General features: G+C 40.6%; 1 protein-coding gene across 3 annotated transcripts in view; it reads right to left on the bottom strand.

Annotated features, from left to right (window-relative positions):
- The window catches only part of Uap1 (UDP-N-acetylglucosamine pyrophosphorylase 1), a 45,536-nt gene that overhangs the window by 5,889 nt on the left and 12,719 nt on the right, over positions 1 to 26,928 (bottom strand). The window contains exons 3-9 of one of the 3 annotated variants that reach the window (XM_057770448.1): positions 16,971 to 17,175; positions 14,343 to 14,518; positions 11,718 to 11,890; positions 4,901 to 5,094; positions 4,272 to 4,412; positions 3,193 to 3,381; positions 2,142 to 2,192 (exon numbers count right to left, since the gene is read on the bottom strand). In XM_057770448.1, the coding sequence (XP_057626431.1) occupies positions 2,142 to 2,192; positions 3,193 to 3,381; positions 4,272 to 4,412; positions 4,901 to 5,094; positions 11,718 to 11,890; positions 14,343 to 14,518; positions 16,971 to 17,175 (1,129 nt within the window). The remainder of the gene's footprint in view (positions 1 to 2,141; positions 2,193 to 3,192; positions 3,382 to 4,271; positions 4,413 to 4,900; positions 5,095 to 11,717; positions 11,891 to 14,342; positions 14,519 to 16,970; positions 17,176 to 26,928) is intronic. The other 2 variants (XM_057770449.1, XM_057770450.1) reach the window with 2 other exon arrangements.

Raw genomic sequence — 26,928 nt, 5'->3', positions numbered from 1 at the left:
TACATGTGCATGGGCAGGCTTCCCACAGTGCATATGTGGTGGTCAGAGGACAACAACTTTGTGGAACCCTTTATGTGGGTTCCAAGAACAGACTTAGGACATAAGACTTAGTGGCAAGTGCCTTTACCCACCCAGCCATCTCGATGGCCTTTTACATCTCATTTTCTTTTCTTTCTTTTTTTTTTGGTTTTTCAAGACAGGGTTTCTCTGTAGCTTTGGAGCCTGTCCTGGAACTAGCTCTTGTAGACCAGGCTGGCCTCGAACTCACAGAGATCCGCCTGCCTCTGCCTCCCGAGTGCTGGGATTAAAGGCGTGCGCCACCACCGCCCGGCTACATCTCATTTTCAAATAATCTTTCTGAACTCTCTGTAGGCATCTTTGGTACTAAAGATTTTTAGTAGGATTTTCTTACGAGCCCATGATGTCATTTGGGTTGATTATTCTTAAAAAAAAAAAAAAAGGCAATGGGAAGAAACACTTTTAAAAAAATCCAAATAAGTTACTAATGTTGCTTTTAGCTACATCATTACAAAACTGCTTTTGTTTGGTTTGGTTATTTTGTTTTGTTTTTGTTTGGCTTGGTTTCTTTTTCAAGACAGGGTTTTTCTGTGTAATAGCCCTGGCTGTCCTGGAACTAGTTCTTGTAGACCAGGCTGGCCTCAAATTCACAGAGCTCCGCCTGCCTTCCAAGTGCTGGGATTAATGATATGTGCCACCACCACCAGCAAAACTGTTTCAGTTTTAAAGTAATACTATGGTTCAATAAGGAAACTCAGAGCAAAGCTATATTTCCTAATTTATGAAAGCAGTTTGTTTACATATTAAAAATAAAGGATGTGGCAGAACATGATAAAGGGCTCTGTGCCCCAACTCCCATGGTGTAAGTGACAACAGTCATCTGTGACTCCCGGAAGAAACTAGACAGATGTACAAGATGAGATCCCTTTCTTGTCTACAGGGTCACAGAGACACAATGCTCAGAGCCTTGTCCCCTGGGAAAATGAGTAGCACGACGAGAGGCGCGTGGATGGGAAGTGTCCTCAGGAGTGGCTCTGCTTCCACCTCCAGATTCTTTGCCCTGGACGTTGTTCTAAAACTACCTGAAAATCTTAAAATTCAAACCAAATCTAGCAACTTTTAAACATTTTTTTTTTTTTTAGTTTGTACTTTATGTGTATAGGTAGTTTGTCTGCATAGATGTCTGTGCACCACGTGCTTGCCTGGTGCCCAGTGCTCAAGGAGCCTAGGAGGTGGAAGACTCCTGGAGCTGTAGTTACAGAGAGTTCTGTACTGCTGAGAATTGAACCTGGGTTCTCTGTAAGAACAATCAGTGCTCTTAACCACTGAGCCATTTCTCCAGCCTCTAAATCTAGTTAAAGGGCAGTAAAAATACCAGCTGACCTTTTAGCTACAAAGATAATGGCAAAAATAATACAAAAACAAAAAAATCTCTTTAGTAACTGGATGAGAGGTTATATATACTAAGCTATAAAATGGACTGCTGATAGTGAAAAAAGGATACATGATTTAGAATCAAAATAACTCACAATGACGAAAGCACAGTGACCCAAGCCACACATCGGTGTGTGGCCATAATCCCAGCACTTGAAGGCAGACAGAACAGACTTTTAGGCCAGCCTTGGCTATAAACCAAGACCCTTTCTCAAAACAATAACAAAGACAAAACGTGTGCAAATAAAATAAAAGAGGTCTCTTCCATATTAGAAGCTGTTGACATCAGGAGCAGTCGCCCTCCATATTGAAAGCATATGTATTCAATTCAGGAAAAATCACTGCACAATGCTATCTTCATCCAGCTCATGCTACTGGGATCCAACTTTGTTCGCCCTGCCTGTCACCTGTCCTGGATCCCAACACCTGTAAACATGTCACTATGGGCTCAAACGCCCGTGCTCAGATTCTTTAGTAAAGCATGCTCCCCACTTTCTGCATGCACCGATTCTGAGTTAGTGTTATCCAGATAGATACCTGCCACCAGGAAAGCAGCGCGCCCACACCAGAGCTTCAATCATACCCCCCTCCAGAACCCCAAAAGACAGAACACTAAACTACGATGCCAGTTAGTATGGAGAGAAGCACAGCCCCATCACCATGCACTGCAGGCAGGCTGGTATATTTACTTGTGATTGACATCAGCTGTGATGGTCTCAGACTTTCCATTTGTAGCACTGCTATGTAGGAATAAAAAGCATTAATGGGAATGGAAATAAATAATAACAATGAAATGGAGGTGCAAAATACACTTAACCAAATGGCATGCCCTTATGGTAAATCATAAATTGGGCTCTATAAACAGTCAAAAATTAAATTAAAAAACCAAACTCAATAATCAAAGATGAGCATGAGAATAATGTGACACGTCACAGAGCACGCTTATTAACAAGGCAGAACCTGCTGTAAGTGGCACAACCAGTACCATTCCTTCTAGTAGATTCTGTAAGGGGACAGTGCACTGCCCAGTGGCCCAATGTTTGAGGCTTTCTAACACTTTGGTGTATGCAGCAAGGATTTTACCTCTTATAAAAAAATTAAATGGCAAGATAACTCACCTAAATACAAAAACACAAAAGATTTATAAAGGGATATTGTAGGTGCCAATGAGTTCTATTGTAAGATAAAGGGTTTAGATTAAAAATGCTTTATATAAAATTGGAAAAGCTCCAAGTGCCTTTTTCTTAGCCTCTGAAACCCACAACATTTCTGAAGCTTGTGTATCACTGAATGTAACTGGCATTCACTTCCCTTCATGGCACCTTCTCTAGTGTCACGGTAAGAGAACGCTGCAGACAGCCTGTAGCTGAGAAAGTTTTTGGTAGGTCTCAAAAATAGACAGGGCAGCAGAAACAACTTCTGTGACCCAGAATCAGCCACGTGGCATACAAAAATACTATTGTCTGACCATTATTTAGTGGAAATTACTTCACTGATACAATGAGGATGCTTCAAAACAGACAGACAAGATACTGAGAGCTCTCCAAGAGCTTCTTAAGGAGAAGTGAAGCTGACCTTCCCTTTGTAAAGGGGCAAAGCAGTGGTCACTTTTTGTCAGTAACTACCCACACAATGATACTTTAAAAATAAATAAACAAGAAAAGATCTAGTGATACATCAGGCAGAGGAGAAAGAAGTTCAAAGCAGTACACACATACAAAAGCAAAGGCCTTAACTTACCGGGGAATTGCTGGGAGGCGAGAGCCATTTTCATCTATGAAATGTCCCCCAGCATTGAGAACCCAGCAATGATGAAGGGACATCAAAGCATGCCTTGCAGTGGTCGGGTTGTCCTTCCCATTCTGACTGTCTGCATTCTTGAGCGGAGAGAACTCATCTTCCCGTAACACTTCATACACCACAAACTTCCTAGAGTGGAGCCACGAGACTTCATTCATAGGAAATCAAACTACCCACATAGCCTGACTCCTCCCAGCATCCCAAGGCCTTCAGTGCCTAGGTTTCCAGTGATAACACACAGTGCTCATCACTAACAAAAAGAGAAATGGAACCTTTCTTTTCCATTGCAGAACGGAAACTCCTTTCCACAACACTCATTTTACATGAGACAGCAAAAAAAAAAAAAAAAAAAATGTAATGTCCAAGATCACATTAATATCTATTTGGGGCAGATGAAAAGGGCCTTAGTAAAGCTTGTGGAAGCAGGAGGCTCACTCATAACTCAGCATTCAGGAGTAGAGACACAAAGACCTGGAGTTCAAGCACACCCTGGCTAGTAGCCTGGCCTACATGAACCCTGTCTGCAAACAACAGAGGAAAAGGGAAAGGAAACGAAGGCACATGATTGTATAAGAATGACCTTATATAACTAACTGTTTCTGCATTTTCATATTGGCCAAATTCTGAAACATATACCTCATTACGCAATGTGATCTTTATCTAAAGAGTTCATTGAACACATACTTACAGGTGGACTTGGTGAAACAAAATTAGTCAACTTATTTTACCCTCTTTCATATCTGAGTAAAAAACAAACAGCTTTAACAACTTTGCAACAGATTTAGATAGTATAATTGATTATTGTTAATAGTGTGCTTTCCGGCCACTCAGACCACAGCACACCTGGACAGTGGCGTTAGACTGGAGAGTGATAATGAATTTAGACTACACGCTTGTGATCAAGACGTCTGGAGGAAATAGACACTCTCGGGGGATTCCTGAGCATAGCTTCTTAGCTAACAGTAAAAAGCGGCATTTCAAGGCATATATTTGGTCTTATGGTGCTATTCAAAGCATACTTTGCAAACTGGAAGATGTCAAAGACAAATTTTTCCATCTTTATTCCATTTGGCTTGTCTGGCTTAATTAAGTGCCCCTGGGAATCCACATATGGAATCTTCTTTTGAGCCACATGGTGCTGCAACTGAGGTTCATAAACACTGAGAAATAAAAGGAAGAAAAAGATATAATCACTTTAAAATCCAATTTAAAAGAGAAAAAAAATCTGAAAATACTCAGGCACAAGTGTATCAATAAATAACCCTGAGGTTTTCAGAGTGAAGAATATTTATTAAGTTTCAGTTCATATGTAAAAACCATATAACTGGATTCCCCAGTTATATTCAAATGATTTTTACATTAAAGAAAACAAAAGCAAAGCTAGCCATGGCAGTGCACATCCAGCCCCAATCCTAGCACCTGGAGGCAGAAGGCTCCCTTGGTGGCAGGGGGATGATGCACAGGAACAGCCCACACCCAGCACCTGAAACAGTTGGGGAGAAGCAGTCACAAGTGAGGCATTTTCTGAGAACACAGATTCTCAAGAAAATGAGTTCCGTGGAGAGGAACTTGGGGTTTCTGCCGACCTCCCCAAAGGTTCAGTCTCTAACAACAACTTTTTAGTTGAGGGTCCCTATTCTGTTCTTACTTGACAACATCTTTCAGGAACGGGACAGTGAAGAAATGGTTGGCAATGTTCCCTGCATTGAACAGCAGGCGTCCATCCGAACTCCGCTTCTGAGCTGTTGCCAAGGAAATCTCACTGTACTCTACCACCTGGTAGACTCCGTCCACTCGGCAAACCACCCCAACTGGCTCTGTGGGGTTTGTTTTCTCCACCACCTGCCCATCAAGGAAAAGCAAAAGCAAAGGGAAAATTGATTAAAGGTTCTTCTGGAGACATGCACACGGAAGGCTAACTTTACATTTTACTTATGCCATTTTTAAATACAACCCAAGAGAAAGCTTAAGCTTTAAAAAATTAACTTTGACAGACTTCTTTCCAACCAGAAATCAGGGACAAGTGTCCTTCCTACTTACCAGAGCAGAAGCACCACTACCTACATCCGGCCCAGAGGAAACCAGGACGGGGAATAACTAGATGAACAGCAGATTTCCCCAAATACCTTGCATTTCTAATTTAATTTATCCTTAACCACACTTAAGTACTTGGAAAATAAATTAATTTCTCTGGGAATCCGACCACAAAAGATGCAGGGAAGGCATTCTCTCTCACTTTAAGCTGCCCAGATTACTTCATTTGAATTCTGTTTCTTGAATTTCCAGTCAACAATTAAGTCTTTTCCTTATTTTTCAGAACCTGGATAGGAACTAGGAAGGCGAAAGCAGGAGAAAACCTGGCTCCACCACCTCCAGTCTGAAGACTCAGCCCACACTTACCCACTTTGTGCGGACCTCAGTTGAACTACAGGGGTCTAGGCCTTTACATTATGAAAACCAGTGACTTGCTCATTTGGCTCTAAGCTGACAGAGGAAGTGAGGAAGTGTCTATCAAATCCAAGGACAAAGATAAGAATATACAATTCTCAAAATCCCTCAGATGAGCCTGACCTATTACTACCTAGGTCTCAGCATGACCCAGACACATACCTGGAAGGAAACTATGGACCAACTCCACATTGCACTAACATAAAATCAACATTCCAAACTGACTTGTGGTGGGTTACACCACTGTAATAGAAGCTGAGGCAGAGGGACTGCAAAGTGATAATTAGTTATAATTAAATGTTCAGATGAGGTGATGAATAGCCCATACAAGAATCATTTGACGGCCTTGTTTTATAATGCAGTGTGTAGCAGAGTGAGTTGTTTGTTTTGTTTTGTTTTTCAAGACAGGCTTTCTCTGTGTATCAGTCCTTGCTGTCCTGGAACTCACTTTGTAGACCAGGCTGGCCTAGAACTCACAGAGATCTGCCTGCCTCTGCCTCCAGAGTGCTGGGATTAAAGGCATACAGCACCACTACTGCTTGCCGGCCGAGTTTTTAAAAACCTGTCCCAGTCTGAAAAGTACACCCTAGGTCATGTGAAATATTACCAGTAAGCTCAACCCCTACTTCAGCTATTGACTTCTTAAAATACACAAGGCCAGTCCTGGTCTCCGGCAAGGAACTAAAGTCACCATTGAGGACTTCATTTACACAGCAATTAGAGGCAGGAGAAGAATCTGGCTGCACCGAGAGGGTCCTGCACATGGAAGTGTCTGTGTAGTCAACTGTCTGCTGTAGTGAATCAAGGCTGTTTGTAATTCCTGTCAATCAATCTCTCGCCACTCTCACTCCCCACACTCTACAACAGATGCCTTACTAGGCGGAGAATTTCCAGAGTTTTTAAATGCATGTGAGGTTTATTTTCCAGTCACCACAATGCACCCTCATATCCAACCAGTCATGAGAGATAAAAATAATCATATTCTTTTACATTGTTCACATTATTAGTATAAAACTCTAAATTACAAAATTGTTTGTCAACTGCATCATATTGAAAGACAGCTGTACTATACAGAAAACTTCTATTTAATTTATAAAAACTAAGAGAGCTAGCCAGGCAGTGGTGGCGTACACCTTTAATCCCAGCACTCAGGAGGCAGAGGCAGTCAGATCTCTGTGAGTTCGAGGCCACCCTGGTCTACAAGAACTAGTTCCAGGACAGCTAGGGCTGTTACACTGAGAAACCCTCTCTCTAAAAAAATAAAAAATAAAAATTAAGAGAGCTGATCAATTGTTTATAATGTTCTGAAAAGCAAGAGTCTAAGATAAACACAATTACTGTAATTATTTCACAAAATGGCATCCATTAATAATGGTTCCTATCTTTTTGTATTTGTGCTTTTTTATAAACTACCTCAGTCTTCAAGTTTGCCACTCCATAAAAGAATATTTAATGCATCAAGATAAAGAAAGAAGCTACAAAGTACTATAAATAAATTTACTACCATATGCTAGGGCAATGGTGGCACAGAGCTCTTGGGAGTAACCAACCAATAACTGATTTTACTTAAGGACCAATCTACAAGATGGGACCCATAATCAACACTGCTGGAGTGACCAAGAACCTGAGACTAGATAGTACAAGGACCTAGGGTAATACCAAATGCTACAAAAGGAGAGAGAGAGAAAAGAAATGTAATGAGATTCTGCTACACTCATAGATCAGTGTCTTGCTCAGCCATCACAGAGACTTTCTCCTGCAGCAAATGAACAAAATGACCCATGGGCAGACCTCTGGACACTCAACCATAAATGAGATGTGTAGTAAATTGAAGTGGTGGGCTATGTCCCGCCACCCGACTAGCTTTTTTTCTCAGCATTTTGTTCTGTTTACTCCACCCACCTAAGGGTTGGCCTATCAAATGGGCCAGGGCAGTTTTCTTTATTAATTAACCAATGAAAGCAACAGATTAGAAAAAAATCACTCCCACATCAGAGATGCCTCTATCAAATTCTTCCCCTCACAGCTCAGGCAACCCTGAGTAAGAGGAGGCAGGAGGAGTGTAAGAGCCAGAGAGACTGAGGCAGCGTGCACAGAGCCTGCATGGGTCCGCACTAGGACCTCTGCATATGTTATGGCTTCCAGCTTAGTGTTTTTACAGGATTCCTGAGTGTGCAAACAAGTGGGTCTCTGATTCTTGTGTCTTCTTTGGGTTCTTTTCCTTCTGTGGAAAAGTTATCTTTTCCAACTTCAATGTGACAGTTTTTGTCCTATTATATTTTGTTATATGCATAAAAAAATGAATGAGTGAATGGATGGATGGACAGACGAATGAAAGAATGAAGACCTAGCCGCTAGGGTAAAGGTTAACAACTGAACTGTCATTTATACCTGCTAGGAGAGGGAAAGTCAGTTTTCTCCAATGGAGTGACACTGGGTATACCAACTACTCCAAGGTTAACACTCAGGCTCAGGAGTAGTTGATCAACATATAATGGATTTCACAGGGGCTTTTGGGGGGGGGGGTTTGCTTTTATTTGATTATAGGCCGATGGGTTTTTTGTTTGTATTCTTTCTGAGTGGTATTTTATTTTGTTTTATTGATTTTGGGGGTTTTGTTGTTGTATTTTTTTTTTTAAAGAAAGAACTTAAAGTTGGGTGCTGTAGAAGGAGCTGCGGGCCGCTTCCCACCGCACGGCTGGCTTTACCCGAAATAACAACACACAAATTGTGTTCTTTTAAACACTGCCTGGCCCATTAGTTCTAGCCTCTTATTGGCTAATTCTCACATCTCAATTAACCCATTTCTAATAATCTGTGTAGCACCACGAGGTGTGGCTTACCAGGAAGGATCTTAACCTGCGTCTGTGTTAGGTGGGAGAATCATGGCGACTGCCTGACTCGGCTTCTTTCTCCCAGCATTCTGTTCTGTCTACTCCACCCACCTAATTTTCTGTCCTATTAAAGGACCAAGGCAGTTTATTTAACTAATGAAATCAACACAAAGCAGAAGACTCCCACATTATTTCCCCTTTTTCTGTTTAAACAAAAAAGAAAGGCTTTAACTTTAACATAGTAAAATTACACATAACAAAACAGTTATCAAACAAGAATTACAGTTACAATATTTATATCTATTTTATCCTTTATCATAACTAAGGAAAACAATAACTATCAGGGTGTGTAGGAGGACTTGAGAGAGAGGAGGAATATGATCAAAATATATTTAAAATTAAAACCTATTTAAATAGCAAAAACATAACAAAAAGAAAAGAATATGTCAAAATATATTTTAATACCTTAATTGTCTTATTAAAAAAAAAGGCTAGCCAAGAGGCATATATCTATAATTCCTATACCTGGAAATCAGAGGTGAACTTACACCTCAAAATACAAAGCTAGGGAAAGCAGTATTTGCTAGCATTTCTAAAAACATTAGAGCTATGTCAGTCTAGCCTTAGCTTCATTCCTTCTGAATTCTTTTCCATTCCCTGAATGATTATAGTCTCAGATGACAGACCTGAACAAGTGGTGAGTGTACAGAAGACACAGCTGGACTCTGGCCACAGTCACAGCTAACAGACAAGTGGCATTCCCATCTCTGTGTGCCACTCAAAGTCAGCACACCAGTCTGCAGTTCCTAAGCTGCCAGGAAACACAGGCTACTCTCCACATGGGCTTGTGGAATGGAAGTGAGTGTAGGGATTGGGAAACATAGATTTCTAGCCCTGCTTCAGCAGACACCATTAAAGACCCTTAATCTGGGACTTGGAGAGTGTCTGAACAAAGACTGACAATGTCTTGGTTCAAATAGGCTAAGGAGATCACCTCGGATGTCCCTTCTACATCTACTCGGGTAGCGTAATCTTTCCACTGACAGAAGCTTACAGCAGTAGAGATTACATTTCTATTTCAGAAAGAAGAGTGACACCAAGTGGAACAAAGTCAGAAAGACACTGTTTGACTTTGATGGTTCTCAAGCTTGGTAGCTACTTACATCAATATGCTATGTTTCAATTACGACTCGGTAGCTATAGCACATAGCATGTGCTACTGAGTATCTGATTAGACAGATGTCTTAAATAGATTAACTACATCAATTATTCTCTTCAGAGCCAGAAAGTCTTGTGTGGTTCTTTACCTATAATTCCAGCCCCTTAGGAAGGTAAGTCTCAGTTGACAGCAATACCCTATCTCAAAGAAGGAAGTGTCTTGTTAGACTTATCAATCTCCCAAACCCTGTTTTGCTAAATTGAGGACTTCAGCTTCTGAATATGACTTATACTTTTAAACTAATGTGGCAAGAAATGACTTTTTTTTTATAATAGAAAATCCTTTAACCAAGATTACGGTATGTTTCTTGAGGTCTCATTTCTAACAAACATTTCAAATTCATATGTGATTCACTTTTGGTCAGAGCACATGTTTCTACTTTTATATCAAAATCACACACACTCTACATTTTAACATCTTTATAGTTTAACATTTATATTTAATTACATGTCCATTTGGGGGTGATTTTTGAAGGAGAGAGGAGTTTTACTTAACCAGTTTCCTCATTCTACAATTTGAAATGCTCTATTTTTTCAATGTTTCATTTTTAAATTATTATGATTATGTTTATATAATATAGTATAATTCAATAAATATATGTGTAATGGTCAAACTGGGGTTATTAGAATTTCCACCTCTTTGTTATTACTTTATGGTCAACCCAGTTAAAATGTATATCATCAAAAAAAAAAGAAAAAGTGATATATAGAAAGGGTAACGTTTTAAAAAATCTATTTTATTTTGTTTATGGATGTTTTGCCTGCAGGTTTGTATGCATTCCCCACAGAGGCCAGAAGAGGGCATTGGATCCCCAGGAACTGGAGTATAGACAGCTGTGAACGGACAGGTGAGTTCTGAGAAGGGAATCCAGGTCCTCTGGAAGAACAGCAAGTGCTCATCACCACAAGCTATCTCTCTAGGGCCTAGAAAGGAAACTCTTACACGCTGTTGGCAGAAACACAAATTCTGCACAGAAACTATGCAAAGCAATATGAAATTCCTTATAAAAACCACAAGTGTATTCATTATGTGCTCCAGCTCTAGCGCCACCGCGTACAGGTCCGAAAGAACTGCAGTCGGCGTCTCAAGGTTATTCTGTGTTCCTGTGTTATTGCTGCACTGTTCATGACAGTTAAAATATAGATCAACCCAGATACTCTCCAGTGGGTGAATAGAGCAAATGCTAGCCATACACACACCACACGCAAAATGAAAAACCTATCATTTGCACCAAAACAGATGGCTCTGCAGGACATTCATTATGTTAAGTGAACCTGTGTTTTATCTTGACCGTTTTCCCATTTTATTCCAAACTTTTCAATCATTTCGTCAGTCTCCATGGCATTTAACATGATCATATTATACTTTACTTGCTGAGAATAGAAGCTTTTAAACCCTTTCAGATAAAAAGTGTTTATATCAATATTTTTAAATCTCCTGAAATCTTCAGGTCTCTTCTGACTGTCTTATTCCTACCCTCATCTATGTCTCACATGCACACACGCACACATACACACAGATATTTAAAACTGTTGCCATATACAGCACTACACACCTACCTGCTGTTTATGTATTCCAGCAGACATTTATCACCTTTACATGGCTTTATTGTAATCTCTGCATTTCTATCTTATTCACACACACCGTGAGAGCCCTGTTAAACGCCTTACTCCAGCCTACACCGCTCTTTCTACCACTCTCCCCTTACTGACGCCAGCAGGAGACACAGCAGGTTAGGCTGCTCGAACACGACTTCATAGTGCTAAGTCTACCGCAGGCGTAGCAATCACCGTCACTCACTACATCAAGGAGTCGGTCATCCTCACACAGCTTAAATTCTTACTTGTGACAAGCATGCCATCAAGTAATGAAAACAATGGAACAGCTCAGATACTCGAAGGATGAATGGTTCTAAATTAGCCAATAACCATAAAGACTGACAAGAGAATGGTCATTCGCCTTACCTTTGCCCCACAGTCTGCTCCTTTCTGAATGCAGAATCCAATGAACCGTGGGTCTGCCACTTTTACCAGTATGTTGTCCACACAATAGACATGAATACTCCAGATGCCTCTTTGCTCCATGTCCTCCACAATGTTTTGGGCTGCAAGAGCCCGGTAGAGACCACCATTCCCATCTGAAAAAGAAAATAACCCACTAGTAGCATACCATGACCCACTGTGAAGGGAACCAGAAGATTTACTGGGGCAGCTTTCATAACAGTTTTAAAAAAATTAAAAACTGAATAAGCACTGAGTTCAGGTATCAAAAGTTACAGAACAAAGTTATTTTGAAGGCTTTTTAGTATAATTATGCATAGAGTAACATCAGTAATATAAGTCCAGCAAACCTCAAACAATAATTTAGCCTATACTATATAGTACAATATAACACTTATCAAGCAATGATTATTTCAGACCATTTTAAGTTTTATTAATATTTATGACTCAAATCAGTCCAGTACTTATATACCAAACTAACTTAACTACAGTGATACTTTATGATCTATCAAATAAAGCTTACCTGAAGATGAGTATGCAAAGCTATAGCCTCACTAGTCGGTCATAAGAGGTCAGACAGTGGTGGCACACACCTTTAATCCCAGCAGCCACACTAGTCATCCACAGAAGTCGGGCGGTGGTGGTGCACACCTTTAATCCCAGGACTAGAGAGGAGTATCAGGCAGGAAGATGGCACAGAGGTAAGGGCCCTCTAGTGGCTGGCTGCTTTGCTTTTCTGATCTTTCAGCTTAAACCTCAATTTCTATCTCTGGGTTTTTATTATTTGTGTTACACTTAACTATATCAAAATAAAACTATTTAAGCATTTTATACTAATTCACTTGTTAAGAAGCCAGATTTATACAAAAACCTATTGAGATTTAAACTAAATGTAAGTAAAAGACTTTTTCTGTTTTGATTGCTGTTTTAATATATTTCTTTCAACAATCTTGACCATTATTTAAACAATAATGAAAAAGTTCCCAAAACAGCTAAGAATAACAGTAAACTCTTCTACAGAGAGAGAGAGAGAAATGTAGGGGGGAACACAGTTCAGTTGGTAGCCTAGCATGCATGAAGCCCTGGGCTTGGTCTCCAGTACCTCTAAAACAGAGTGTGGCTATACACACCTGTAATTCCCGCACTCAGGAAGTAGGGGAAGGAAGATCAGGAGTTTAAAGTCTCATCAGCTACATGATTGCAGACCAGCCTGGCTTACATGAAATCTTCCCTCAATGATGGAGGAAGGTCATTGGTTAAAAAATAAACTGCTAGAACATAGGTGGGTGGAGTAAACAGAACAGAATGCTGGGAGGAAGAGGAAGTGAGCTCAGACTCGATAGCTCTGCTCTCTGGAGCAGATGCGATGAAGCTCCGACCCAGGATGGACATAGGCTAGAATCTTCCCGGTAAGCGCACCTTGGGGTGCTACACACATTATTAGAAATGGGCTAGTCCAGGTGCGAGAGTTAGCCGAGTAAAGGCTAGATATAACGGGCCAAGCAGTGTTTAAAAGAATACAGTTTCTGTGTTGTATTTCAGGTAAAGCTAGCCAGTGGCTGGGAGCTGGGCAGTGGAACACAGCCGGCAGCTCCCACTACACCTCAAAACAATATTCTTCTGTAACTAGGAATGCAGATGAAACAGAGGCCCACACATGGCGAAGGTCACTGGTTTACTGTCTATTGATTTCGGTCCTTCCGCCAAGTACAGACTCACATAGATGCAGGTCTCACAGTTGAACTCACACTCCGGGTCACTTACTGTGTGTGGCTATATAAGCAGTACTTTTAGTGGAACTGAAAAGCCATCAACAAACGGTGACATGCATATACTAACTTCATATATACAAGCCAGAGACCCTACTCAGCGTATACAGTTCTGCATCGTACTCTCTTAATGCATCAAGATTTCTCTTGGCCGGGCGATGGTGGCGCACACCTTTAATCCTAGCACTCGGGAGGCAGAGGCAGGCGGATCTCTGGGAGTTCGAGACCAGCCTGGTCTACAAGAGCTAGTTCCAGGACAGGCTCCAAAGCAACAGAGAAACCCTGTCTCGAAAAACAAAAAACAAAAAACAAACAAAATAAAAGATTTCTCTTGGACATTTAATGTCTCTAAGCAATTACCTCTACATGATTTAAGAGCTAAAGTCATTTGTAAACTACCATTTAGCCTCTGCTATTTTGAAGCTTTGTTTTGTTTTTTAGTATTGGCATGTGAACCCAAAACCTTGTGCACACTAGGCAAGCAATGTAGCACTGAATTGCGCCACTAGCCAAGTCTCCTACTTACTAAATACTGATGCTTTCCAGTAATATAGTAAATATTGTGCCGAAGACATTGTTGTATATATGAAGGAATATATATGCACGTGCACACACACACAAGAAAATGAATATTCAGAAAGCTGCTCAGGGGTACAATCACTGGATCCATCCATTTCAACTTTTTAAATCACTGTCAATTTGAAGGGGTGGGGGAACCTGATATTTTTAACAGCCAAACCAATACATTCAAAAGAAAATCAAAAGTTAATGATTTGTTCCTTTACTATCAAGAAACCATCAAATACGGATGATAACAAACCTGGAGCCATAGAGACTTTGTTTTTCTCTTCCAAAATAATTTTCCCATCAAAACTCATAGCAGGCAGCATTCCCTGCTGAAAAAAGACCACATTCTCCTTTTTTAAACCAAAGTACTTGTGCTTTGTGAAGAATTCCTTTGTAGATTCCATTGTTCTACCGCTGGTCATTATATACCTAAGAAAAGAAAAGCCAATTTTCTAAGCAATGGTATTGTATGAGTTAGGGCGAAGGAAAGTGGGATCCACTTCCTAAGCTACAGTCTGCGAGAGCGCCTGCTTCTTCCTCATTTGACTCACTTCATCTTTTTTTCTAGCTAAGGCACATTAATTAGCTGCTAAATTTCTTCCAGAAATTTTATCAATCCTTATGCACAAAATCAGCTCTAGCAATATTAGACATGCTTCCAGAAGCCTATATCTAGCGGCATAAGTAAGAATTTAGAACTCTGTGAAAATGCATGCTAAAGTTAAAAGCTTTATTCTAAATGGGGGGGGGAGATAAAATCAACACTGTAGGCTAATATTTTCTTGCAGTTCTTAATAAAATCTGAAATAGACCCCAGACTGATTACCATCCCAGTATAACCACAGAAGTAAAATTATACATTTTATTGCCACAAAACTTTAATTCAGGGTCTTGAGAGATGGCTCAACAGTTAAGACCACTCTCTGCTCTTCCAGAGGGCAGTGCCCGAGTCTCAGCATCGACAGGTGGCTCATAACTATCTCTAACCCTAGTTCTAGGAATGGAGTGCCTCTTCCTGTCTCCCTGGGCATCGGGCACACATAAAAGTGCTCAGACATATATGCAGGCAAAACACTTATACAAATTTAAAAAAATATATGCAAATCCTTTTTTTTCTTTTTTCAACTGAACTCATGATAGAATGGCAAAGGAAGAAAAAAACCTATCTAAAAATTACAATTAGAAACTGTAGTGGTTCAGGGTCTTACTAGAATATAATCTGCTTAAAAGTTGGAATTTTTGCTTCAGCTAGTGATTAATACTTAGCACTTAGAAACAGTAACTCAGTTAATCATCACTGAAAAAATGAACTGATAAAGAAGGGGCTGGAGAGATGACTCATAGGTTAAGAGCATGTGCTCTTACAGAGGGCCCAGGTTTGCTTCCCAGAACTCACTAGGTAGTTAACCACTGTAACTCCATTTCCAGAGGATCTGAGGCCCTCCTCTGGCCTCTGCAAGTACTGCAAGCATGTAGAGAACAGATAAGAAGGCAAAACATCCATATATCAAACAAAAATAAATTCTAAATTGAAGAATATGACATGATTTCCTACTACAGTAAGTAGGTTGCTAAGAAAATCATTCTGGGCATTTTGATCTTTGTGATAAGTTGGGTCACAATTCTTGGTTTTATACAAATATAAAAGGTGAGAAACTGTTCTGCCTAAGAACAGAAACGGAACACTAAGGAAAATTCAACAAGTAAAAACTGGGGTTGTAAATAACATGTTGGCTACATGGAACACAGATGTCCCTCAAAACCCCCACAGGAATCAAGATGGGGGAAAAAGTCTATAGCATCCCAGTACTTGTATTGAGAAGAACTTGAACATCTTGGAAAATAATTTTGCAAACCATTTCAAAAGGTTCAGAGAGCTGCAGAGCAGTGTGGAGTCAGACCTGAATACCACCCCCAGGGGGACAGGGGATCTTCCAGAGGGGAATCAGGATAAGTAGCTGCTTTGTCCTGACAGTCTTTTCTCATGCTGGTACAGGCTAGGGAATCTATCCTAGGACCAGAGGCTGTTGCTGGGAGACAGAAAAACCAGCAGTTTGGTTGGTCATATGGGACTGAAGTCATAAGGCCCTGAGGGACATCAACTACACAGCTGCTTCCCCCTCAGAACAGGCTGCCCTCCAAAAATGCTCTGAGAAAGAGATCAGAGAGAAAACGAAACAAAACTGAGAGGCAGCACAGAACTGCCATCATGGGGCCCAGGACGCAGTGACCAGAGGGCCTGTGCGCAGCACGCTATAGAGGCTGAGAAAACAAGTATGACCCACAGCAGAGAAGTCAAAGTAGCTTTCATCTCTGGGGTGTGCATGGAAGAGGTGAGCGAGGGGAATAAGGACCAGGCAACCTGTACTTAAGGACCTGACCTGCTAGACTGAAAAAGCCTAATGTGCACCCAGAACAGACCCATGCCATTTTATCATGGAATTTCAGATTCTATAAAGAAGCAGTCCCAAATGCTTGAGTGAGGAAACAAAGAAAACGATTAGGAATCAGAATTACTGGACACCAGGCAGCAACATCAGAAACAATAAAGTAACACCTTCAGATTTCAGGAAACTGGTTTTCAAACAGAAAGCCTCTTCTAGACAGGCCACCAATCAGTAAGATGCTTCTGAACTGAGGGTTTATAGAACCGAAAAGGAATTCCTAAGGTGTTCAGTCAGGGGTGTAAAAATTAAAGAGTATATATCCCTTGTAAAGCCACTGAGGCCATATAGGTAGCTATAATATATATCACCATATACATATACAGAGAATTACACTTCCAAAGAAGACTGGTAACAGAAGTGTGTCTCCCTGTCAGTAAGTTTATATACATTTTGAAGGTTATAGAGCAGATGTTTCGACATGAGACTTGGCTTACCATGGGATGACGCACTTGTTGCCATAGCGTTTTTCAGCTAACTGCTGTAGTTTCAGAATGCGTTCTGCTTGAATCTGAAAAAGGGTCTTGTGGGATGGCAAGCCAACATCATACATGCCCTTCGGATATGCAACTCCAAGTCTTGTCCCCTGACCACCAGCTAGAAGAAGAACTGCTACTTTGTTCTGAGAAATCTGGGAAAGTCCTGGAAAAGAAATCATTTGTATCACAAAACTTCCATAATCAACATACAGAATAAAGCTTAGACAATGCATTCAAACACCTAAAAACTAGACAGAGGCTTCAAGGAACACATTAAAGTAGGTTTCTGGGGCTGGAGCATTGGCTCAGCTGTTAAGAACTGTTCTAGCCGGGCGGTGGTGGCGCACGCCTTTAAACCCAGCACTCACCTTTAATCCCAGCACTTGGAAGCAGAGGCAGGTGGATCTTTGTGAGTTCGAGGCCAGCCTGGTCTACGAGAGCTAGTTCCAGGACAGGCTTCAAAGCTTCAGAGAAACCCTGTCTCAGACCAAGCAAGGAGAAGGACATATGTAGGTATATGCAGAAACAGTATCATTTTACATAAGGGACATAAATATCCACACATTTTAGAATGGAAGCGAGAATGAACCACCCAAGAATACCAATGGATGATTACATCATTGCTTTCAAATTCATATGTAGCATGCTTTCTAATTTGCTAACTTTACATTTCATATATTTTATATATTAGGTTTTTAAAAAGATAATACAGCAGGTAGAGCAAGAATTTAAACATTGATACCTCTATAAAACAGGAGTATTCTTCAGTTCTGAGTTCACATTTTTCTTAATAACCATAGTCCAATGATGGAGGAGGGTCATCTCTCTATTGGTTAATAAAGAAACTGCCTTGGCCCTGATAGGATAGAAAATTAGGTGGGTGGAGTAGACAGAACAGAATGCTGGGAAGAAGGAAAGTGAGCCAGAGGCGATGGATCCAGCCACCAGGTCAGACATGCTGAATCTTTCCCAGTAAGATAGCACCTCGTGGTGCTACACAGATTATTAGAAATGGGTTAAGCAAGATATCATAGTTAGCCAAGAAGAGGCTAGATATAATGGGCCAGGCAGTGTTTAAAAGAATACAGTTTCCGTGTAATTATTTTGGGTAAAGCTAGCCAGTGGTGGGAAGCGGCCAGCAGCTCCATCTACAGTCCAAGGACCTCCTTCGGCAACACCAGCTATCTTTTAATTATATATTTAAAGCATATTATGTTTCCATAACTTTCACCCTTAAAGTAGCCTTAGCTAGCTGAGATTTAATTTTCTTTCTTGCTTTTTATTATTATTTCTATATAATTTAATTGTACCTTATAAGAAGCCAAAATTAAGAAAACTAAATGGGGTAACTTAAGTGGGGAAAGTTCACCCCACTTAAAGTTCATTAGGTCAGACTTTATGACCGATCAGAACTGAAGACAGAGGACTGCAATCTGGACCTCCGCAGGTGTCCAGAACCAGACACACTTCTGAACATCTTTTCCACACACACATTCCAGACAAAGGCTTTGCTTTCTAAACTACGTATTCTCCACACATAGTATACATTTTTGGTTGTCTTACTGTTAATATGTCTTTTTCCATCTTTCCTAAGTTTCTCATTGTTCATTTTCAGCCTGTAAGAACAATACTTTCCTCAGCTATTCCACTCCAAAGCCAGAGCCCCGCAGGCAGCTCCATGCTTTAAACACCAACTTACCTGATGCCATCAACACCACTTCAATGCTTTCTTCAGCTGCAACCAGCCACCAAAATATCCCTATGAACTCCTTCCCTCGACCATGTCCCTAAACTGCTGCTTTACTCCAGCTTCCCAAGCGAATCAGCTTTAATGTTTGTACAGTAACCTCATCCTTTACTCAAGTGATCAGCATTTGTTTCCTAGACCTAGCTTGTCATTCTTCCTCAGTTCTTTCCATCTGTGGATGTGTACCTAGCTGGTCATCCCAAGACAGACAACTGGGACTGTGCCCACCAGTTGCACATTCCAGATTGAAATATTTTTATGTCTATCTTGCCTCCATTTAACAACCACTATTATTATATATAGTTATAGATATAATCTATATATATTGCAATTTAATAAAAAGGTTTTCTGTGGACCTAAGAGAATTTACTCTGTATGCAGAAAGGCCTGAATTCAAATCTCTAGCACACACATTAAAAGTTAGGTATGACTGCATGCCTGTAACCCCAGCACTGGAGGAGACAGATGGATCCCAAGAGCTCACTGGTCAACCAGCCTAGCCAGTCAGCCTACCTGGTAGAAAAGCTGAACTTCATAAATGAACTCCGTCTCAAGGCAGTAAGGGGGAGAGTATTAGCAGGAGACACCTGGGTGTCCTGGCCTCTGCCTGTGCGTGCAACAGTTCACACACTCACATACTTATGAGCATATACCACACACATATAAAATACACAAACGCAAAAGGTTTCTATATTCTTGACTCTAGCCTATGAGTGGACAAAGAAAAACAAAAGGAGAAAGGCAATCTATGGAGAATCAAGCCCAGGACAGTTCAAAATCAAATGCAGTTCATATAGTTGTTCACAGAACCCAAGGGTGGGTGCCCAGCTGTGTAACTACAGCATGCTTCAGTGCTTACCACTAGTGTGCAGTGCTAAAATCAGTGTCTGTCTTATAATGACAGATAAGATACCGCTGGAAATTTAGTCAAAAAATCCAGTGACTTTTTCCAGGTATAAAACAATGATACATTATTTCAAACTGTGTGGTAGCAGCATATATTTCATACAGGGAGCACTGACAAAAAGCTAACTAATCATAAATGTACTTGGCTGAATAAGAGTTAAGAAACTACAAACTTTTCATATCCTAAAGCAGTCTGGGCATGTTTTTTCACACTTGTAATCCCAGCACTTGGAGGCAGAAACAGTTCAAGACCAGCTCAGTCATCACAGCAAAACCTTGTGTCAAAATTTCTTAAATACATATATATGTGTGTGTGTGTGTACTATATATATGTATTACATATGTCCTCAAGAGTCTTCAGAAATATGAAAAGCTGAATCACACCCCTTTATCCTTTTTCACCTCTTCATAATAGGACCCAACAGTTAGACTTTCTTACAGGAAGGATTTTAACACAGAGAAAAACGGTAAGCAAGAGTGAGACAGATCCAGGTCTAGAGAAAATCTCTTTGAAGATCCACGCACTGTGAGCCCAGAAGGCCCGGAAGGTTTACAGTGTCCCTGTTAAAGGTCAAACACTTCCTGCAGGACATCCTGGCTGGACTAGTTCCTCTCCAGTGCTTTAACTTGGACAGGTGCCTAAACAAGGATGGTCTCACCAGTACTTCTGAACAGAGCACAAAGGAACTTCCATTTAAATTGTGAGCACTCCAGGACAAGCCAAGGGGCATCAACAGGCGATTTGACAAGCGGAAATAAAAAAAAAAAATCCAAGCCAGCTCGTCAGAAATAAGACTGAAACACGAGGGGCTTGGCTTTTAGAGACAAGGTCTCACATAGCTCATGCTGGCCTCAAACTCCCTTTACAGGCAAAAATGGACTTGAACTACTACTGATCCCCCTGCCTCCACATCTACGCACTGGGACTATAGGCATGTACCACCACACCCACCTTAAGTCTTTACATTTCAATCATGTTACAACTGAAACTGCTTCCCAGAATGCTGAACCCAAAACAGTGGACTAGTCAAGGACATCTCTGTCCATCTGAACTACTTCTATAAACTAAGGCCTTACCATGAATTCCCCTAGGCATTAAACATGAAGTGCCTGTGATTAGTGTGGGCTGGAAAGACCACATTTGGCATTGTATACATATTTAAAATCATATATTGAACTATGATGACAAAAACAAAATAGTTGGGATTTGCCTTAAAATACAGCAAAGAAAAAAGGGAACAAAAGGGGGAATACATGAATCAAAAAGAAAAAATAATTTTGTCAAAGCACCATATATAGGCATTCACTATACCATATTTATCTCAAAATATAATCATAATATACTTCTACTATTTCATTAAAAATCCGCATAACATTCTACACAATATATTGTGTGTGTACATAAAAAATACTATAAAAGATTACTAGTGGTTATTTTCCTCTGGATTATGGAACAACAGAAATTTGTATTTTTTTTCCCATTGACATTTTTAGTATTTTCTAGTTTCCTTAAGATATACTAGATTTAAGAAAAATTAGGAGATAATGCTATGAGTACATTTCTTCTGCACAAGACAGTTCCTTTTCTACCCTACGGTACTATAAAGTGAAGAAACACCATAGCAGGTACTGGGATGCAGCCGGGCCCTAGCATTCACTTCCAGGAACATTACAAATCCTAGGAATATACCTCATTGCAAGAAAAGTTATTGGGGGAGCACTGAAAAGTTATTAGTATAATAGTGGGCGATTAACTTTTATTTAATTAAATATGCATTTTAAATAAAGGGTGATATTTTATATTAATCAATCATATTTTCCCAGTTTATCTTTACTAAAATGCCATTCTTCCCAAAACCTTTAATTCCTTCTCTTTCAAGATCTCAACAGTTCCCCACTATTCTATATGTAGCTAGAACACTTTAAAACTCAAATTAAAGTAAGATCTCTCATCAACAAGGAGATTACATATTAACCCCTAAGAGACAACTTTCTACCCTTGGTTTCAAACGTTATCATTTCAATAAACAGACATTTTGAAACTACCACAAAATGCTTTTTCCACCATGAGGAAGAACCAGAGTTGTCCTTGAGACATTATGAGATTCCTCACAGTCCTCACAATGGCAGTCTCTCCCCTCCACTTAGTAACTGCAGAAACTTTCTTTTGCTATGAATGTGCAAACACACAGCAGTTTCTGGCTAAGTGAGAAGGATACAAAGTCAGCTACAAAACAAACCTCCACCCTACTGTTAAGCCACAAATAAATACTGCTCCCAGACACTGAGCCAAAAGGAAGTTTGCTTTGCTCCCTCTTGGGCCATACTTGGTCCTAACAACTGTGGACATAAATGTAGACCATAAACATAGATTAGTTCTACAGAGCCCATTAAAAGCTAAAGAAGACTCAAACTGAATGATGTCCTGCTTGTTGCTTGTGGCCATTTCACAAGATTCCTGAAGTGTTAATGCTAAGATTCCACCCTCTTCAAATGCTAAGGAGAACCAGTGGGCAGCTAGGATAAGGGCAGGAAGAAGCCCATGTGACTTCTGGTTTGGAGGAGAAGCCTTTTGAAAGCCAGGAGGAGGGCAGGGTTAGTGATTCCAAAGTCAGTCTAAGTTAAGGCATCACCCAAACTCCCCTCTTGCTCCTTACTGGTCCTGCCCAATTCTCAGTAAGAGGGTAAGAGGCTAGGTTAGCCATGCCTGAGCACTTCAGATCTGAGAGGCATCCTCTGAAGAAATCAGTCTTTCCCAAGCTACTCTTTAACTTTGAATACTCTTAAATAAAGCCTCAGAGAATGATTAAATGCACAGAACAGAAGGGAGCAGAACTATGACAGATGTGAAAGGTTAGAGACCTGCCTAGTTAGAATCTACTTCCTCTTCCCTAAATCAAACAGTTGTCCTAGACTGAACTCCCTGGAGCTCTTGAGAACAGTTTAAACATCAATAACTCTGTCAGTACAGAGGGAGACAGGGGTACAGAGCATGCCAATGGTGCCAGTTATCTTCCTTTTTCAATGAGCGAGAGATGGGATGACAAAAAGTCAAAGACAAAACTAGTCACCAATATAAAACTGTAGCTATAAAATTATTCACATCTATAAAGTAAACATGTGGGGCTGGAGAGATGGCTCAGCAGTGAAGAGCACTGGCTGATCTTCTATAGGACCTGGGTTCAATTCCCAGCAACCACATGGCCACTCACAACTGTCTGACTCTAGTTCCAGAGGATCCGATACCCTTACACAGACATACATGAAGGCCAAAACACCAATGTATATAAAATAAAAATCAACTATTTTTAAAAAGTAAACATATATATATATATATATATATATATATATATATATATATCTAGGTAATACAAGAAAATAAAAATAAACCAGGCAGTGGTAATGCACTTTAATCCTTGCACTTGGGAGGTAGAGGCAGATGGATATCTGTGAGTTCAAGGCTAGCCCGGTCTACAAGAGTTAGTTCCAGGGCTGGAGAGATGGCTCAGTGGTTAAGAGCATTGCCTGCTCTTCAAAGGTCCTGAGTTCAATTCCCAGCAACCACATGGTGGCTCACAACCATCTGTAATGAGGTCTGGTGCCCTCTTCTGGCCTGCAGGCATACACACAGACAGAATGTTGTATACATAATAAATAAATAAATAATATTTAAAAAAAAAGAGTTAGTTACATGACAGGCTCCAAAGCTACATAGAGAAACTGTGTCTTGAAAAACCATAAAAGAAAAAATAAGAAAAGAAAAATAGGTCTAGAGCTGGGCAGTGGTGGCACACACCTTTAATCCTAGCACTTGGGAGGCAGAGACAGGCGGATCTTTGTGAGTTCAAGGCCAGCCTGGTCTACAAGAGCTAGTTCCAGGACAGGCTCCAAAGGGGGGACAAAATAGATCTTGGTCTGATATAATTACAGGCAATTTCTGATATTTTGATATTCATTTCTATGATAAAGTAGATTAGTATCATTTGTTCACTCAGTTCAGAAAATAAGGCAGATTTAACAAGAAGTGTAGACAAACATTCAAAGGTTCTATTGGTCTGTTCTGGAATAGAATATTTGATTAACAATGTAAAAATGTTTGTGTTGCGGAATTGTTTAACTATGTAAAGATGTGTTGCTGTTTTACCTTGCCTGCCTAAGGTACCTGACTGGCCTAATAAAAATCTGAATGGCCAATAAGCTAGGCAGTAAAAGGGGTAGGCAGGGCTGGAGGCAGATGGAATAAGTAGGAGGAAAACTCTAGGCTCAAGAGAAAATGAGGGAGAAAGGGAAGCAGTAGCCAGGGGTTGGCCTGCCAGACAGACAGACACAGAGGAAGCAGGAAAATAGGACATACAGAATGAAAGGAAAGGTAAAAAGCTCTGAGGCAAAATGTAGATGAAGAGAAACAGGTTAAGTTTAAAAAAAAGTTAGCTAGCCAGAAACAAGCCTAAACTAAGGCCAAGCATTCATAACTAATAATAAGTCTCCATGTCATGATTTGGGAGCTGGCAGTCTGAGAAAACCTGCCACATTGATCTGTCTTCACTGTCAACCTGACTTTTCTAGACTCATCTAGGAGACCGGTAAGACCCATTTCTGGGTAATCCAGGAAGTATTTCCAGAGAAGATTAAATAAAGGGAAAGAAGACCCACTGTGCACGAAGATGACATCATCCTATGGTGGGAGTCCCAATAGAATCATGTAGGGACATAGCCCCACCCATTGGGGGCGTGTTCGCCTCGGGCTAATGTTTACGGATAAATCTGCCGGGCGTGAGCCCAGCAGCCCTTTTTCTTTTGCTCCGCTTTTCCGGTACACCGCGGGAACCTGTGGTCCTGTAAGTTTATTTCCTTATTAAAGCTGTATATATCTATATAATCTGTCTACATTCATTTGCGCCACCACATTTGGCGTCCCAACGTCGGGCTATTTTGCCCCCGACCCGGCACAGGGGGGGCGCAAGCTCCACCTTTCCCGGCTAGTTGCCTGAGCTCAGGAAGGCGATTTACAGTGCGCTCCCTGCTCGCTTTCCCTTCCCCCACTCCAGGCCACTACAGTCGCAGAGCAGCGACCCCCCACAGAGCAGTTAATAGCTCCCTGCTTCTTCCAAACCCTCACTGCCTGATTTAAGTGAAGCACCCGCGGTTTTGAAGTAAAAGCCACCAACCCCTTCCCTTAACAGGCAGTACAATAATTTTTGTTTTGAGTTAATTGTTTCAGACCGGCTCTGGCTTAGACCACGTGGACTCAGGTGCATTTCTTTGCCACCACTGGCAGGAAAACTTCATTACAGGTACATAATTTTCTTTTATAAATAAGAAAAATGTCTGAAAACATTACCATTCAAGACTTTAACAGCCTTTTCAGTTGTACCATGTGGGAGATTTTACAAGAAGTGTCTGTCAGCCCACAGATATGGATCTTTCTGGGATTCGTAGTTTTCCTTGGTACTGTATGGTTTGATAATAGAAATATGATAAAGTCTTTACGAGACGAGGTTGAACGCTTAAAAACAATTGAGAATGACAACAATCTTCTCAAAAATCAGTTTGAAGTTCTCCAGGCAGAGAACAGATCTTTGTTTAACACAACTCGACAAACTGAAAAAAATTTAGAAGAGGTACAGGCTGATGTTAAGGAGAAATTCATTACTATGGAAGAGGGAACAGCTGATTTGGATCGTAAGCTTCAGTCCCTTTCAGTAGGAACTGAAATATTAACGGCTGATATTAAGGAGAAATTTATTACTATGGAAGAAGGAACAGCTGATTTGGATCGTAAGCTTCAGTCCCTTTCAGTAGGAACAGAAACATTAACTGAGAGAATCAAAACTGCTGAATGTGACAATCGGATTTTGTCTAAAGCTTATGACAGATTGACAGAAAGATTATCTATACAAGAAGGCACGGTATACGCTATAAAACTTATGTCCAAAGATGAGACGTTATCTCTAATGGACAAACTTCATACTTTAGAATCCTCAATGAAGGCTTTAGAACATAATTCTGGACAGGAGATTCAGACATTAAAGAAGGCAATGGTGAATAGAATTGAAAAGATTGAGGAATTTCTAAATTCTGAGGAAGAAGAGCAGGAGGTAGAAAGGCATATTTTAACTAAATCTGTGGGTAAATCCCTCCGGGACAATTCCCACAAAGCTCTACCTACAGTTCTACCTGCCTTTCCAGTTGTAACAACTGAGAAAGTAGTTGGTTCCAGAAACCCTAGGGTCATCAAGGAAGATACATGGGAACCTGTCCGTATGAATGATCTCAAAGAAATTAAACAGGCTGTAATGACTTTTGGAATGAATGCCTCTTTTGTTAAAGAGATGCTAAGATCTTGGGCTACCACGAATAAGGTCACGCCCAATGACTGGTTTCAACTGAGCTCTGCTGTCCTTGAGAGTGGAACGCAATTGAAATGGAAATGCTTATTCAGGCAAGAGGCTAGACTTTTAGAACAGCAAGAAAGAGCAAAGGGAATTGAGATTTCCATAGATCAAATTTTGGGAGAGGGGCTATTTTCTGAGCCTCAGGAACAAGCTAATTTGGATGAAAACATACTCTCTGTGTGTACTACAGCAGCCTTAAGGGCTTGGGACAGGGTGCAAGACCCAGGACAGAGGATGGAATCATTTGTCAGAGTTAAACAGGGTCAAAGAGAACCCTTTAGTGACTTTTTACAAAGAATAACTAAAGCTGTACAAATAGGGATATCTGACCCAGAAGCAAGACGTATAATGATCGAGACTTTGGCTTATGAAAATGCAAATGTGGAATGCAAAAGGATTTTGGGACCTTTAAAGCTCAGATCAGCGCCATTAGAAGAATGGGTCTTGCATACACTAGATGTTGATACATTTGACTATGGCACTGAAGCATGGGTAGAAGAAGCAATTTCCAATGGTAAAAGGAGACATCAGAATACCAAATGTTTTAATTGTGGCAAAATGGGTCATATGAAAAGGAATTGTAGACAACGGATTTTCAGAAATAATAATAATGCATCTTCTAGAAATAACAGAAATAGGAGGACTCAGCCTTCAGGTTTATGTAGAAGATGTGGAAAGGGCAGACACTGGACGAATGAGTGCAGGTCTACAAGAGATAGACAAGGCAACCTGATACAGACGGGAAACATGAGAGGGGGGCCTCACAGGCCCCCATGGCAAACATGGTTCAGTCATTTCCAGTTACTACAGAGAACGTGACTCGTCAGGACAATTAGAAAGCCCCATGCCTACTGTTACAAGCAATAAT

This window comes from Chionomys nivalis, chromosome 5 (genome assembly GCF_950005125.1).
Source record: "Chionomys nivalis chromosome 5, mChiNiv1.1, whole genome shotgun sequence".
NCBI lineage: Eukaryota > Metazoa > Chordata > Mammalia > Rodentia > Cricetidae > Chionomys > Chionomys nivalis.
Note: the sequence above shows the minus strand (reverse complement) of the source record. Positions and strands in the feature narration are given on the sequence as shown.